General features: G+C 46.3%; 1 protein-coding gene across 2 annotated transcripts; it reads right to left on the bottom strand.

The window, feature by feature from the left end:
• Positions 1-4,863: 4,863 nt before the first annotated feature.
• On the bottom strand, positions 4,864-7,425 carry LOC136493482 (lysine histidine transporter-like 8). Of its 2 annotated transcripts, XM_066489572.1 has the most exons (5): positions 6,946-7,425; positions 6,706-6,842; positions 6,144-6,571; positions 5,405-6,036; positions 4,864-5,163 (listed from the first exon to the last, which is right to left on the bottom strand). In XM_066489572.1, exons 1-4 carry the CDS (start codon positions 7,344-7,346, stop codon positions 5,410-5,412), a joined length of 1,593 nt encoding a protein of 530 aa, XP_066345669.1. In that variant the 5' UTR covers positions 7,347-7,425; the 3' UTR covers positions 4,864-5,163; positions 5,405-5,409. The 2 variants fall into 2 exon arrangements, with proteins under 2 accessions (XP_066345669.1, XP_066345668.1); XM_066489571.1 differs by lacking the exon at positions 4,864-5,163 and having other exon boundaries at positions 5,303-6,036.
• Positions 7,426-15,455: the final 8,030 nt, after the last annotated feature.

Genomic DNA, 15,455 nt, shown 5'->3' on the forward strand with positions numbered 1-15,455 from the left:
ATGTGTATTAAAAAAAATTAAAACGACTTATAATTTAGAACGGAGAAAGAATTTACATGCACTTGCATGTGAGGAAAAAGAAAGGAGAAAACGTATAAAAAAAAGGATGTTCGATCAAAGTAGGCGCGATTCAAACTGAAACTATTTGTTCAAAAGGACAGCAAGAGATTTGTTGCAATTATATTAGAAGGTAGAATATAAGAAAAAAGACAAGCGACGTAGCGTCCTGCAGACCTCAGTCTATAAACAGATTAGCCATGTCCTCAAATTCACTAGGAGAAAACATAGTAGAAAAAACAACTAATAAAAAACTGAAGGGACCTGCGTGATCACCACAAGAAAACACAATAAACTGTTGTATTGTATTGTATTGCAGACACTTCCATAAGAACCTTCGTGCCTGTTTATATTTCTATTAGTCGGGCACATTTTGATAGAATTTTACTGGATATAAACAGAGTTTGTTTTTTTGTGAAAAAATAATAGTCACCCTCGTGAGGTACCACTGATCTAGAAAGTAGGGTACATCCACGAGTAACCGAGTCTCAGCACCACGCTTACACTATCAATACTACTTTAACCCAGGAGCCACAAGAATTAAAGTACTTAAAAAAGAGTTGCAAACCTTAAGAACAATATAAACAAGATGCTTACTTAATTAGAAGTTGATTACCAGAGAAATCTCAGAAGCAAGCTCATGAAGAACTTAATTCCGCCAGGGTACAAGCCGTAGAGAAAGCACTGATAGGTCGGAACTCCTCCAAAACTCTTCCCTCTCACTCTATCTCTCTATCTCTAATACAAGACAAAATCCTATCGAGGACTAATCTTCTCTTAATTGCTAGCTCTGATCCTGGTGGAAATATGAATTAGGGTTTCTGGTCTTCAGGCTCTCAAGATCAAATGCATGGCTTTCTTCTGGAGGGGGGTACAGGCAGATATATATAGGGCCCTTCAAGCATACTAGACCCTCGGATCGAACCGACTTAAAAGGACGGCGTAGATGTGATCCTAGAGCCGGTGGAGAACCGACATAGCAACGGGAGGCTGATAGGAGGGGCCCACAGGCTGGCCGCCCAAGAGGTGGGGCCGGCCAGCCCCACATGGCAGTGGCTCAGGCCCTGTTTCGGTGGAGTACCCTCTGGAGTCTTCTAGAGTCTTCCCACATAGGTACTATCGCAGATAAGCGTGATTTCATTTGACGAATAGGTCCTCCTTTGTGGTTTTATGATTAAATCTTGCTGAAAACACAGATTCACCAAAACTCATGGAACTTGTCAGTTAAAACCCCTAAGTTTATATTGATGATCCATTTTAGTCATTTATACAAGGTGTATTGACGGTTTGTGATTAACATTAACTACCATCAACACTCACAATCACAGTTCTATCATCTTTGAATCCGTCGACGACAATATGTATCGACTTCCTCGATGACGATATGTATTGATACCTTTAAAGCATCTTACAAACACACGGGTTACGCTCTGTTTTTTCAGCACTACTTTAGCAGTACTTTTCAGCGAAGGAACATTGTTTTCCTCTCACAACAAATCAGCATTAGCAGCAGCAGCCGCCAAATTTCAGCGAAATGAAGTCGTCCATCTTCATTGGAATAGTTGTGCACGGGCCACGGGTGGTTCTCCATTTCATGGGGCACGTGCGACCAGTGTGGCCTAGAGAGTCCAGGGCTCTCTGTGCATGCATATCTAGCGGGGCTCGGATCGGGTTGCGTGGCGTGGTGAGGGCGCAAAGCCAACAAGGCGCGGGCATGGTGTAGTGCACAGGGCCGACATAACAGACTTTGAGGAGCGTGTGCGAAGGCGGGTGGGCGCACTGATGGTGAAACGCGCGAGGCCAACGAGCTGGGCCCGTGTTTAGGCTCGAGAAAAAATTGAGACGAAGAAAAAATGAAGGGAACCGTGGACCGTGTGAAAAACCAGTAAAACACGATGGAGTCGGGTGACGCGGGGAACAAACCGAGTTTGATAGAAGATGCAAGAAGAAAATTATTACGACATAATTTTTGGCTCTTTAATATTATAAGGTGTGTGTGTCTATATATATATATATATATATATATATATATATATATATATATATATATATATATATATATATATATATATATATTCATTATTATGTTGTTAGTCGTCTTTCTATTTCTATTTTCATAGCTATTACTTGAACATGGAAAAAGGAAAAAAACATGAGAAATCTAAACACGAGTTTGTAACAAAGAAATATAGGAACCGACCATAGGGGAAAGGGAGAACAAAAAATATAAAAAAGAGAGAACGTGTGCTCTCTGCTCTATAGCCAATAAATAGGAACAAGAACATGCTCTCTTGAATATATTCATTATTGTTATATTGTTATATTGTTATTTGTCTTTCTATTTCTATTTTCATATTTATTACTTGAACATGGAAAAAGGAAAAAAAATCATGAGAAATCTAAACACGAGTTTGTAATAAAGAAATAGAGGAACCGACATGACAAAAAACGATAAGGGAAAGGGAGAAAATATATATATAAAAGAGAGAACGTGTGCTCTCACCTCAATATGGGGCCAGCCAATAAATAGGAAAAATAAAAACGTGCACTTGTAGGGAAAAAAAACGGAACGTACGGCAACAGGCATCCGGCCGATTGGACTCCGTTAGGTACATAGATAGGAGACGGAGCGGGAAGTAAAATAAGATTTTGTCTAATTTATTTTTTATTTAAATTAGGATTCCTATTCTTATTCAGTGTATTTAGGTTCGGAGAGATCTATTTATCCTAACTATCGAGGGTCATAAGTCTAGACGGAAGAAACTCTCGAGTACCTGTAGTTAGGGACAGATGGACTGAAAAAAATGGATGGACGAAAAGAAATGGCTGAAAATTTTGCCTCTTTATTAATAGGTATAGACATAAATATGCCATATATTTCAATTAGTTCCAATAGGCAAAATTCTATTTTCTCATGTTATACTCTGAATTGTTCCATACAATTTCATTGTTTTGCTAGTATAATTATTTTTCCAAGAGATTTTTAAATGTTCTATGGTATTGTACATATATTTTGGTTGTTCCATAGGTTTATTCCATATTTCCATGTTATATTCATTCATGAAAATTTGTCCTGCTAGCACAATTCAATTGTTCTAGGATTTTCATTTTCCGATAATATACATTTTTAGCTATACTATTTTTTATTGTTCCAATAATATATTCCTCACCACAAATATAATTAGTTTTGTTTGAAATCAACTATTTGAGGTTTTATCATCACTAAATAATAAAGTATAATATAGATTGATAATATGATGTTGATGTTGCTAGATTTGTCATAAGGCATACTTCTTCATTCCACACATTTTGTCTATTTAAAATAATACATTCTTAAAGATATCCTGGTCAAAGACTCAAAGTGTAATATTGGAGACGGTGTTAGTGTCCTAAGGATTTATTTTCCAGACTAGAGATGGGGTTTTCATGTTATATTTAATTTATTTTGTTCATGAAAATTTATTGTTCTACCGGTACAAGTCAGGTGTTTCATGATTCTTGAAAATGCTTTATTCTTTTTATTCATATCGTGTAACTTGAATTGTTGAATGCAATATTAGTTTAGCTTCTAGCCACTTACCAGATAAGCAAACAATGTGACACATGTAGTTCGAATAAAGACGTAAATTGTTAGAAATATAAATATAAAAAACTTCTCTCCAGCACTAGGCTCATGAAGCTCTGCTTGGTACCACGTTTAAACAGTTTAAGATAGAAATTAAATTCAACAATTGTAACGTTCATACCGTTTTTTGAGCAAATTTGTGAAGATGCTGTGTATCTCATTATATTAGCAAAAAAAATGTACTCCCGCCTCCAAATTGTGTCTAGATAGTAGGCACATAGCAAATTATGTGTATCAAAAAAATTAAAACGACTTATAATTTGGAACGAAGAAAGAATTTACATGCACTTGCATGTGAGGAAAAAGAAAGAAGAAAACCTATAAAAAAAAGGATGTTCGATCAAAGTAGTCGCGATTCAAACTGAAACTATTTGTTCGAAAGGACAGCAAGAGATTTGTTGCAATTATATTAGAAGGTAGAATATAAGAAAAAAGACAAGCGACTTAGCGTCCTGCAGAACTCAGTCTATAAACAGATTAGCCATGTCCTCAAATTCACTAGGAGAAAACATAGTAGAAAAAACAACTAATAAAAAACTAAAGGGACCTGCATGATCACCACAAGAAAACACAATAAACTGTTGTATTGTATTGTATTGCAGACACTTCCATAAGAACCTTCGTGCCTGTTTATATTTCTATTAGTCGGGCACATTTTGATAGAATTTTACTGGATATAAACAGAGTTTGTTTTTTTGTGAAAAAATAATAGTTGCTAGGTCAGTGCTTTGCACACTACTCTCTGCCCTATAGCCGACTGCCAAATAAGCAGTTTGGGATGTTCATAGCGCTGTGCTGCTGGCAACTATGGAAGCGCAGGAACGCTGTGGTCTTCAGGCGTCGAGAGCAAAACCTGCGACAGCTGCTTGCCTCCTTGCACACGAGATGCAGGCGTTTGTTGTTGCGCCTGCCTGTTTTGTGTTTTCCTTCCCTGAGCTCAAACCTTGTAGTCCTTTAACAATTGCAGTGTATCTCATTTGAAGCGCCATAATACATAACCAGGTGGGGAGTAATCCCCTCGTTGACAGTAAAAAAAATGTTACTAGGTCATGTTGTAATTAGTATACAAATCATTGCTTGTGTTCTCACGAGGTACGAGCCATACAAAGAGCGGCTGATTTGGGGGTTCAGAGTGTGATCCTGGAAACGGATGCATCCATGGTGGCGCAAGCGGTGAAGTCTGTGGATTATGATCGCTGCTCTGCGGGTGGCCTGATTTGGGAGCTGAAAGATTTGCTAGCTCAGCCTGTTCGCTTGCTCGTAAACGATCGTAAATTTCCAGCCGGGAATAGTGTTTTTCTCTTACACCAAACCACGATACGATACGATACAGCCTCCCGAACAGGCTGTTTGTTTCCTATGCTGTAAATCACATCCCTCGTTCTTGTAATGTGGTAGCTGATAGCCTCGCTGCCCTAGGGGCAAGTTTGAGTCTGGGTGCTGCTCCGGTCATGGACAGCATTTCAAATTGTATTCGTGTCCTGGTTGCCAACGATTTGGCGTCAGTTTATGAGTAATGGAGAGTCTTCCATGTTAAAAAAAAATGTATATATATAGCAAATAAATAAAGAGAAAATAATTGGTGCACAATGGGTCAATGTCACGAGGCACGACCACGAGTACCATTGTCAAGGTACAGAACATTACTGACGAAGAAATCAACATATATTAAATTAAAAGCATCGCATTACGAGTCCAACTGATTGACGTACAAATGTGCACCTTTTTCACTGCATATTGTCGGGCTTGAAGAAGTTCAACCGCAAGCCTGTCTCCACGAGACCCCAGAGGTTTCCGACTATGAGGACAACGCTTATGCCCATGCCGAGGATTCCCAGCGCCCAGTTGACGTTCCACGTCGCGGTGCCCTTCCGGGGCTTCTTGATCGCCACCCACATGAAGCACGGGTACGCCAGGGTGACCGGCAGCGAGATCCCCCCGAGGAGGCCGGCGAGCTGCGACAGGAACGGCAGCGCGACGGCGATGAGGAAGTTGGTGGCGCCGAAGAAGGCGCGGAAGCCCGAGCGCAACCACCAGGGGCACGGCCGGTTCTTCTTGTGCACGTACCCGGCCTCCATGTTGTCGTACATCGGCATGGCGTAGATCTGGTACGTGGTCAGGCAGTTGATGATCACCAGCAGCGTGGTTGTCCCCAGCACTAGCCTGGACACGTCGCGGCTGTGGAACTTGTACAGGGCGCTCAGGATGCCATTGGAAGGTATCTGGTTGCCATAAGCCCAGAAGCCACCGATGGCAATGGGGTACAGGCAGAGCGCGATGATGGCGTAGGCTACCTTAACGCCCTTCCACATGGGCACATGAGAAGGGTGTTTCAGATTCGACGGCATCGTGCCCTGCAAAGCAAACACACTAGCTCAGTGACCTTTTTTTTCCCACCATTTGTCATCCATCGTGCAGTACTGCAGCAGTGGGAAAGATGGTAGATATTTTCTTGACTTGCCTGAATCTCCAGAACGACATTGTGGCCCCTGAAAGCGAAGGCAATGATCCCGAGGCCATTGAGGATGCCAAGTGCGGCGTCCACGTCGTTGGTGGCCTTGACGGGGTCGTAGGACACGCCGGCCACCCTGCCCTTGGCCACGGACACGACCCAGATCATGGTGCAGTAGGCGACGGCGGCGGTGGCGCCCACCAGAGACACGCCCGCGATGGAGTTGAGGTTGGGGAGCTGGGACAGCAGCGCGGCCGCGCAGACGAAGACGAGGTACCACTCCACGGTGGTGAGGTTGCGCGTCTGGCACGACTCGCCGCACGCGATGCTGAACAGACTCTTCATGCTGCCGCCGCCCACGATGATGAGCGCCGTGCAGATCCCCGCCGACAGGTACAGCAGCGGGAGCAACGCCAGGATCTTGGCCCATTTATCGCCTGAGGATGTTTAGGACAATGAGGACATAAGCACACGACAGAAAACGGGCAGCCATGCATGTTGATTCACGCTCACGCATGAACCTTGCCGTACGCAAAGACAGAAAGGACCGGCGTGGTTTAGGGAAACGCACCGAAAACGGTGTTGGCGAGGTGCATGTATCGGCTGTACCGGGTGGCGCCCGCGACAGGCTCGTGGAGCCTGACGAGCAGCCACAACGTGTAGAGCTGCCACCCGAACGCCAGGGTCAGGCAGATGATCGCCCACGTCCTGCAAGCAAACCAAACAACAGCACGTCCTGTCTGAGGCACCGCCCGGGAGCAACGAACGAACAAGCATGTACGCACAGCACAAACATGGACGCGCCACGCACCATCCGAGGGAGGCGAAGGCCGTGGGGAGCACAAGCGCCTGGAAGCCGATGCCGGAGCTGAGGTTGTGGAACGCGGCGTAGTAGGCGTTGCCGCTCCGGGACTCGGTGATGGGCAGCCAGGCGTCGCGCGGGTCCGCGAGCCGCGTGATGTTGCCGACCGCCTTGACTCCCGCCACCGCCTTCCTGACGGGGCTGGCGAGCGGCGTCGCCATGGCGCGCAGCGGCGACGCCATGGCGCGCAGCGGAGACGCCATGGCGTGCAGCGGCGACCGGCCGCCGCTGGGCGCCCGCGGGGACTGTATCTGCGACGGCGGGGTCGACACCGGCGGCGGCGGCGGGCGCGGCGTCGGCGGCGCCGACTGCACCTCGCTGATCGCGTCCTGCCTACTGGACGACGACATGGTGGCCGCCCGCTGCACGCGCCTGCCGCTCTGCTGCCCGCGCACCTGTTGGTGTTTGGACTTGTGGTTGGGTTCTTGGGTTGGTTGGTCCCGACCGGAGCGGTCTGCGGGACGCGAGATTTATAGGTGGTTTTCCCCCACTCGATCATGCGCAGGGGTTGGTTTTTTTCGAAGGAAACTGGAGGGGCCGCAGCCCCTACAGGAATTTATTAAAAAGCAAACTTAAACAGTTGCAATGTTATTTTGAAAGGCCCAACACAGCTCATAGAAATCATTTTTAATTATAGATCAGCACTTCTTGATAGATTCATTTGTAAACCCACAGGGGTTGGTGAACTGGTGACTTGGCGAGTCACGCGGCGTTGGTGTGGACGTCGTGCGTGCCCTGGCCCTGCCGCCAGCGAGCGAGCCGTGCAGGAAAGTTTGACTCGGGGACGGGGCGGTCACACACACATAAAGATGGCAATGGGCCCCGAATCCCGATATCCAATACCCGACGGGTATTTGATCCATTATGGAACGGGGATGGGATCATATCTTTATCTACGGACATTTAAATGGGCAAGAATCCATCCCCGACGGGTATAGCGGGTATGGGAACGTTCCCTGTTTACCCGTCCCTATTACCCGTTGGAGAACCCGACTATTTGAGCTGTCATGCGAGTATTAGGCCCAAAGAAGCTCAACATATGTATTTTGGTCCAAATCTGAACAATCATATATATAGTTTGTGTGTTCTAGGAACCTTAGTTTAATTTTTTCTCACAATCTCCGCCAGCAGCAAAAGCACGCCTGCCTCACGAGCGCTCGTGCCCCTCGCTTCCTTAGTTCGGTCTCTCTGCCACCTTTGCTCGTCCTCCTTGCAACCTCGCTCCTTCTCCTCGGCATCTCCGAAACTCCGACACTTATACCCGGGTGAAGAAAAAACGTCTCCGATTGTAAAGCTGCTACCCCAAGTGTCCTTGTTTATCGGCCATCGGGTATCTGTTACCCGACCGATACCCGACGGGTACGGAGATGGGCAAGAATCTATACCCGAGACCGTTAACGGGGATGGGAACGAGATGAATTCTCCGTAGCGAGAAAGAGAACATTCCGACGATACCCGACAGGTACATCCCCGTTGCCATCAGAACACAAACAGGTCCTCCTGCACGTCATATTATAGCTCGGGTAGACCGTACTCAAAACACATGCCGGTTTACCGGTGACTTCGGCAGGTCGATGGACCGGGTCCGCGATTGTGTAAGGTGGGATATGGGTTCTGTGGGCAATGGGCCAGCATGTTTTCTTCTGCCCTGGGTATGAGAGGCACTGGTGGTAGGCAAATTAGGCGTCGCGAGCAATGGTCCTAGCCTGCAGCAGCACCGACACTGCTAAGTTCCGGTGCGCTAGCGACTGGTGCGGCACGGTGGATCCATGTCGTACGTGGTTCCTGCTCCGTGGTCCGTGGACGCACTACTTCTGATCTCTATGCAGGTTCGTTTGATGCGTGCACCAACACGGCAGCACTTGGTAACGGTGTACAGTGCATACGATCGTCGAGAATCATCAGAATCGTGGAGTTGGATCGATGGCACTGGCGTCGCTGTCGCCTTGTCTCGGTAACGGGGGAAGTCAAGTTTGTCGGGGCGCCAAGATGGCAAGCATCCGCGGGACACGCATGCAGGCTACCAGATGCGTGAAGCGTGATGGTGTCGGCGTCAGTGCACGGCCGGCCGGCCGGCGGATCGATGTGGGCTTGGCACCTCTGTTTCCGTGGCAAGGGACGATTGGTGCAGGATATATTGTCGAAGCGTCGAGTGCTCGCATTTTTGACATAGCAGAGGGATTGGATGGACGGACGCGAAGAACTTGGAGCCCTAGCGACGAGATCTAGCGCATATCTCCGTTATATTCGTCTTTAATTTCCCCTGCATGCATGCGACTTTCTTGTAACGATAGGAAGTGCTTAGCCAATCCGTACCTAAAACTCTGCTCCACCGTGCTGATGCAATCAAATGCGAAAGCGACAACCGCTCAACTAGTAGGTCTCTCGTGACCTGTCATTCATTCGTTTGGTTTCTGGCTGATAAGCCCGGCTGATGCTATTTATTGTGAGAGAAAAATATTGTATAATAGTTGATAAGCTCTAACTGAAACCAACAAACGAACAAGCTGACTGTGAAATGGCATATACCCGTTTTTTTATTAAAAAAAACAAGAAACAAATCAAATGGCAGGTACTAGGAAGGTAAGAAGAAATGCGACGCGTGTTTGTGACCCCTGCGTCAACTAATGAAAACCAAGTCTAAAGAAAAACGTTTACAAAGATCCCATCCTAACAACTACTACTAGCTAGTATATGAATCGTAGTTTGAATCCAATGCTGAAAGGGTTCCTCCATAGTCCGGGGCATTGACAAGAGGACAAATATTCCCTTTGGTCCCAGGCGTGGACAAGCATCGGCAGAGATAAATTAATTAAGGTTAAGCGGCCGCCATCTTTGATGGTTGGTGACCGATCGAGTCGAGCGCCGCCTCAGGTCTCGCAGGGGCAGTTAAGAGCACACCAACCCTGTGTTTGTCTCACCTCGTGTTTGGACTTGTCAAAAGGCAAGCCGTGGAAACCACTAGCATGATGATGAAAACGAAGGAGCACCCGCACACAATGCATGTCGCTAGCCGGCGAAAAGCGAAGGCGAATCGAGTATCAACGGAAATGCCGGGGCGTGGAGGACTAGACTAAATGGCCCGAAAAGCAGAATTTTCGTTTCGGAGAGGAGTCGTTCTAAAAGGCCGACCGGTGCGTGCGCTAAGCGTGGCGCGCTGACATGAAAGGCAGCCCTGCGCTGGTCCGCGAGGGTGCGCGTCGTCGGACCGATCCCGTCCCGTCCCGTCCAGCCCAGCGTCCGGCCGGGCCACGGCCCAAGCAGCAGTCTTGCACGCGCGGCGCAGTCGTGCCTTCGTGGACGCGAGCAAGCGGCACGACGGACGCGTTAGGAGGCCAGCGCTGGAGCCTAGGCATAGACAGAAGTACACAATGGGCTAGCTGGACCAGGCCTTCACCAGGTGTTTGGTTGAGGTGAGACCTGAAGAGGCCATCGTAGAAAGCCCAGATACGGTGGGTTCTAGCAGAGGGCCTGTATCTCTCTGTCTGTGGTTACGTTTTTCCTCTGCAAGTCGCCAAGTCTACACCCTTTGCATTCACCAAAAAGGGATCATCTTTTCCTATAAAAAAGGGCGGAATAATCTTTTGGTTAACATCAGTGGATATTATTTACTTGGAGCCACAGTTGAATGGCATCCAATGCAGCGAAAGTTGCTTCGGGCTTAAGGTTAGCTTAGCTACGAGCCTACGAAGACTACGAGCTCTCCCCTGTCTCTCGTTGCCTTGGCAAGCTGTTCGCCTTGCATCCGCCGGTAACAACACACCCTACTGCTTGCCCTTGCCGTCAAAAGAATGTACGCGTATCTGATTTACCGCTCTTGTGTTACTTCCTTACTGCACGAGGCGTGCATCGTCGATGCACTTAGCCATTGGTTGCGCAGGCGTTGCTCTTGAGTCTACCTATAACAGGATGTGACCTTGGAAAATATTCACATGCCACCTATCCATCTAAACCATCGAAGGGACAAAGAATCATAGGAATTTCTGACAGAAACTGTTCTCATCCTGGAGTCCTGGAGTCTCTCTTTCTAGGATTTGGCCACGCAGTGGTGATTTTGATTAACAAGCAGCAGGTTCGTTTTATCTGACTAAACATGAGATCTGATATGAAGTTGCTGTCGAAGAGCATCGATGCTGAATGTTTGTCTGCGCAAAAACAAAACGGTCTTTGGCCTAACCTACAGGGTGCAGCAGGGTTCGATTCCTTTCGGCCGAAGCGTTCGTCTTTCACATCTCAAGCTAATCATCATGCTTCTTCTTCTTTTTATTTGCTGCATATATTATTGTGCCTTTTAGTCCTCTAGTGTTTATGCAACTTACTCCGTACTAGCTATGGCCTTCTTTAGTCCACAGCGGGATTGTTTTGCATGCTAATTGCTGAAGATCAGAGACATATACATAAGCAGGCAGCCAAGCTGATATCATTTATCATCACATTTTTTTGGTTAGAAACATCACAATTGTTTTATCCCCTCCAATCAAATCAGAACGATATGGTTATTCTTGATGCATATCATAGTGTATTTTAGTCATCTAGTTTATCAAACTTATGACTTGTGAGCTATACTATTATATACTCCCTCCGTCCCTAAATATTTGTCATTTTCGTTTTCTGATAAACAACTTTGACTAAATATATATTAAAAAATATTAATATTTATGATACTTAATTAGTATCATTGGATAGATATTTGAATCTAATTTTTAATAAATTTATTTAGAGATAGAAATGTTGCACGTATTTTCTATAAATCGAGTCAAAGTTATCGATAGGCAAATCGTGGCGACTAACATTTAAGGATGGATGGAGTATACTGTTTCCATAATGTTCAGTCGGTAAACTAAGGGGCAGCAGGGGCGCCTAACGCTGACATCACTCTTCAGATTTGTTTGGATCATTGAGACAGATAAACAACCTGACATCTGTGTTTGATTTTTCTTGTTAAAAATTTTGATGGGACTTTGCTAAAGACGAGGCGGGGTGTGGGGATCGCCATACTTTATGCTCAAAATTCCTCACACCATTCAATCTCCAAACAACTTCTTGTAGTATTCGCAAGGAACAAATTAATCAAAAATCTTCCCCTACTCGTGTTTTTTCTTTACATGAAGGGTACCAAACCATGTCGTCACACAATATATTGGACAGAGATGGGTCAAATGCTTGTGTGCTTCATAACTATCACTGGTACTAATCAAAGCCCAAAATAACAGCAAAAAAAATGTAGATTGTATTACACATGGCCATTTCCGTGATAGTTCTGTGTGTTCACAAAAAATAACAGCAAAAAAACGTATATACTGTATACACATTAGCAACAAGACAAGAATGTCATTTCCGTCCGGATTAAACTACACACTTCACCCTATAAATATTGAAGCTCGCTTGTGAAAATGCACATAGCCTAATGGTTACAAGAGCCTCAGTAGCATCTTAGGTCTTGGTTTCAACTCTCCGTGGAAGCGAATATTCTAGGATTTATCAGTGTTGTGCATTCAGTGGTAGGCGACGTTCCCGTCGACAACGAGACACCTGTGGTGACTTTTTCAATCTCGAGGATTTACCGGCTCAGTCTTCAGAGATGCTCATAGGGGGAAAGGTTGACAGTGATGGGTCCCAAATTATAAGACATTGGCTTTGTCATAAATCAAGAGAAATGCTATCCAACACTCGAGTGTTTTAAAGCAATCCGACACTTAATTTTTTTTCCTTCCCTTCCCTTCTCTTCCTCTCCCTCTCTTCTTCTTCCAACCTCAGTTGGGGGAAGCAGGCCGGCCAGGCGGTGGGAACGGCGGGAGCAGAGGCAGATCTACAGGGGGGCTGGGGGGCTCCAGCCCCCCTACAGCTGGTGCATCAATGGAAATATGGGGAGGGTGAGGGAGAAGAGGTGGAGGAAAGAAGAAAAATGGAGAGAGAGAGAGAGAGAGAGAGAGAAGAAGAGACCAACCCCCTTCAATCCTGTTCTGCATCCGCCACTGGGCGGGAGGACGGCGGTTAGGGTTACAACGGCGTAGGAGGTGGTCGGACTAGGTTTGGGACAGGGGGGCGCCCGTGGCCATGGCGGCCGTGGGAGGGGAGAGAGAGGAGGAGGTCGCCGGGGATGGTAGGGTCACGCCGGAGCTCCGCGGCCGCGGCCACGGAGCTCTGGCGGGGCAATGGGCGGCGGCACGTCGAGAGGAGGCAGAAGGTATGGAGAAAAAAAATTGGGTATTGGAAGAACCTAAAACACACGAGTGTTGTATATACACATTATAAATCAATACTACCTCCGTCCAGAAAAGAATGCAATTATGGGATCGTGCCGGTCAAAGTAGCTCAAGTTTGACCAAATTTATAGTAAATAGTATTAATATTTATGTCTCCAAATAAATTTATTATGAAAATATATTCTATGACTAATTTAATGATACTAATTTTGCATAAAGAATGTTAGTATTTTTTATATAATTTTGGTCAAAGTTTAAATTGATTGACTTCTTTGGAAGCGAGAATTGCATTCTTTCGTGGACGGAGGGAGTAGTGACCAAATTTATAGAAATACGTATTGATAGATGCAATATAAAATAAGTGTTCTCTTAAGATATATTGCATGGTGGGTTAAATGTAACTTATTTGGTGCTAACATTTCACTATAGAATTTATCGAAATTAGATAAATTTAACTTAGGATAAAAACCAAAACGAATTATACTTCGAATGGATGGAGCATCGTGTTGTATGGGAGGATATCAATGAAAGGCGACGCGTCCATGGATCGGAGTGCAGCATAGGCATAAACAAAAGTTTATAATCTGTCAAGAAACTTGATATTCTAGAATTTTTAGACACGGGTGCCACGGGTGGAACGGCGACCCTCTATGTGGACGTACAATCTCTTGGTGAAAATCGTGTCCGGTTTGTCCAGGCCGGTGGCGGTGACGCAGTCTGCGGTCATCTATCTCCTTGGGGGGGCGTCGAAGTCTCTATTCGTCAGGAGCAGGCTAGGGACGAAAGTCCTACCCATGTGTTTTACCAGCGTTGTTGTCGTCTGCGGATATCAATAACCTTCCTAAAGGCATCATTGGCGCACTTCCGTAGCCCATCTCCCGCTTCTCTCGCTGGGGTTGCGCCTTCCTGTACTATGCATGTGTGTGCTTCAAGCTCCTCGTCGCAATTAATGGTCTGTCCATCATGTTTGCAGTAGATACTTTGCCGTTGTCCTTTTTTGACGAATGCTTTGTTGTCGTTCCTACTCGAGCGGATACTTTGCCGCTGATGTCGCTTCGGGCGTCCTCCCCTCCCCCCTCCCTCGCCGACCCCACCCCCCTCATGCCGACAGCTAAGGGCATGATGGCCCCCCTACTACGGATACTTTGTCGTGTTCACTTTGGCGGATAATTTACCGCCGTGTTGCTTGGGCGGATACTTCGCAGCCGCCGTCGTCTCATCGCGTCTCAGTGGATGCATTGCCATCGCGGCTTCATCTCTTTTGTTGGCACCCTTGCGTTGATGTAATTTTACTTTGCAGATATAGTCGGTTGGGTCTAAGGTGTGTGATAGAGAGCCTCTCCATAACGCCTTTCTTTCTATTCTGTCTGTCATCTAGGTTCCGAACCACTTTGCTCTGTAGTTTTGTAACCGGTACTATGGGTTCTCCCGTAGCTGCGTTATGTAAGCCATTCTTTTGGCTCTCCTTCTTAACGATACACGCGTGGAGTCGTGGTCACGAAAAAAAGAATTTTTAGACGGATTAGTATGAAAGACAAATGACCAGACCACACGACGCTTGTGATAGTATGCAATGGTATATCACGTGGTGCTCACGTTCATAACGGTTCTAGGCTATGACTCTATTGAGTCCCGTGTTTCTAATCGTGCAGCCGTGCATGCGGCGGAGCTAGGTCAAGTCAGATTCGGCATTTCAGTAGCAGCTGATCGGCCATTCAAGAGCCTCCGAGCCGGAGGGCAAAAAAACTGGCGTCGCAATCTCGCCTTCGTCCCTTCGAGCTCGTGTTCCCTATAAAAACGACTTCTCATGCTCCACGTGTAAACATAGTTCTAGCAAACCATGTGATGCACAGAGCGTAAAATGGCGGGAATATTCGCCTTATCAGTTTATCCATTTGGATGTTTTTGTGTGTGTGGGTGGGTGGGTGGGGGGGTTGAGAGCAGGCGAGCAGCGATGGAGCTCGAGAAGGCTAGCTAGTTTGAGTAACTACTGCCTTGTTGGTGTCCATGTTCCATTCCGATTCCGTGGCCTCATACAGTCATACTGCGAGTATCCCAGGGGGCAGGGGAATCTACAGCGCTGCCCACTTGTTACATTCAACGTACTCACAAGAAGAGGGCCAGCAGCACAGCACGATGCAGAATCTTTTGCCATATTAGTGTTCTCATCATTCATCAAGGCAACTCTATGGAGCATATTCAGCGAACGTTGGGATATCAGTAAGTTTGGTAACAAATTCCCTTATTTTTTTT

Source organism: Miscanthus floridulus, chromosome 11 (genome assembly GCF_019320115.1).
Source record: "Miscanthus floridulus cultivar M001 chromosome 11, ASM1932011v1, whole genome shotgun sequence".
Taxonomy (NCBI): domain Eukaryota; kingdom Viridiplantae; phylum Streptophyta; class Magnoliopsida; order Poales; family Poaceae; genus Miscanthus; species Miscanthus floridulus.

What these genes read in the sequence shown, in the direction of transcription:
- LOC136493482 (XM_066489572.1), bottom strand. Translation starts at nt 7,346, where the DNA reads ATGTCGTCGTCCAGTAGGCAGGACGCGATCAGCGAGGTGCAGTCGGCG. An exon ending in CCTCGCCAACACCGTTTTCG is followed by an intron (nt 6,572 to 6,705) that starts GTGCGTTTCCCT and finishes AAACATCCTCAG; the next exon opens with GCGATAAATGGGCCAAGATC. An exon ending in ATGTCGTTCTGGAGATTCAG is followed by an intron (nt 6,037 to 6,143) that starts GCAAGTCAAGAA and finishes TTTGCTTTGCAG; the next exon opens with GGCACGATGCCGTCGAATCT.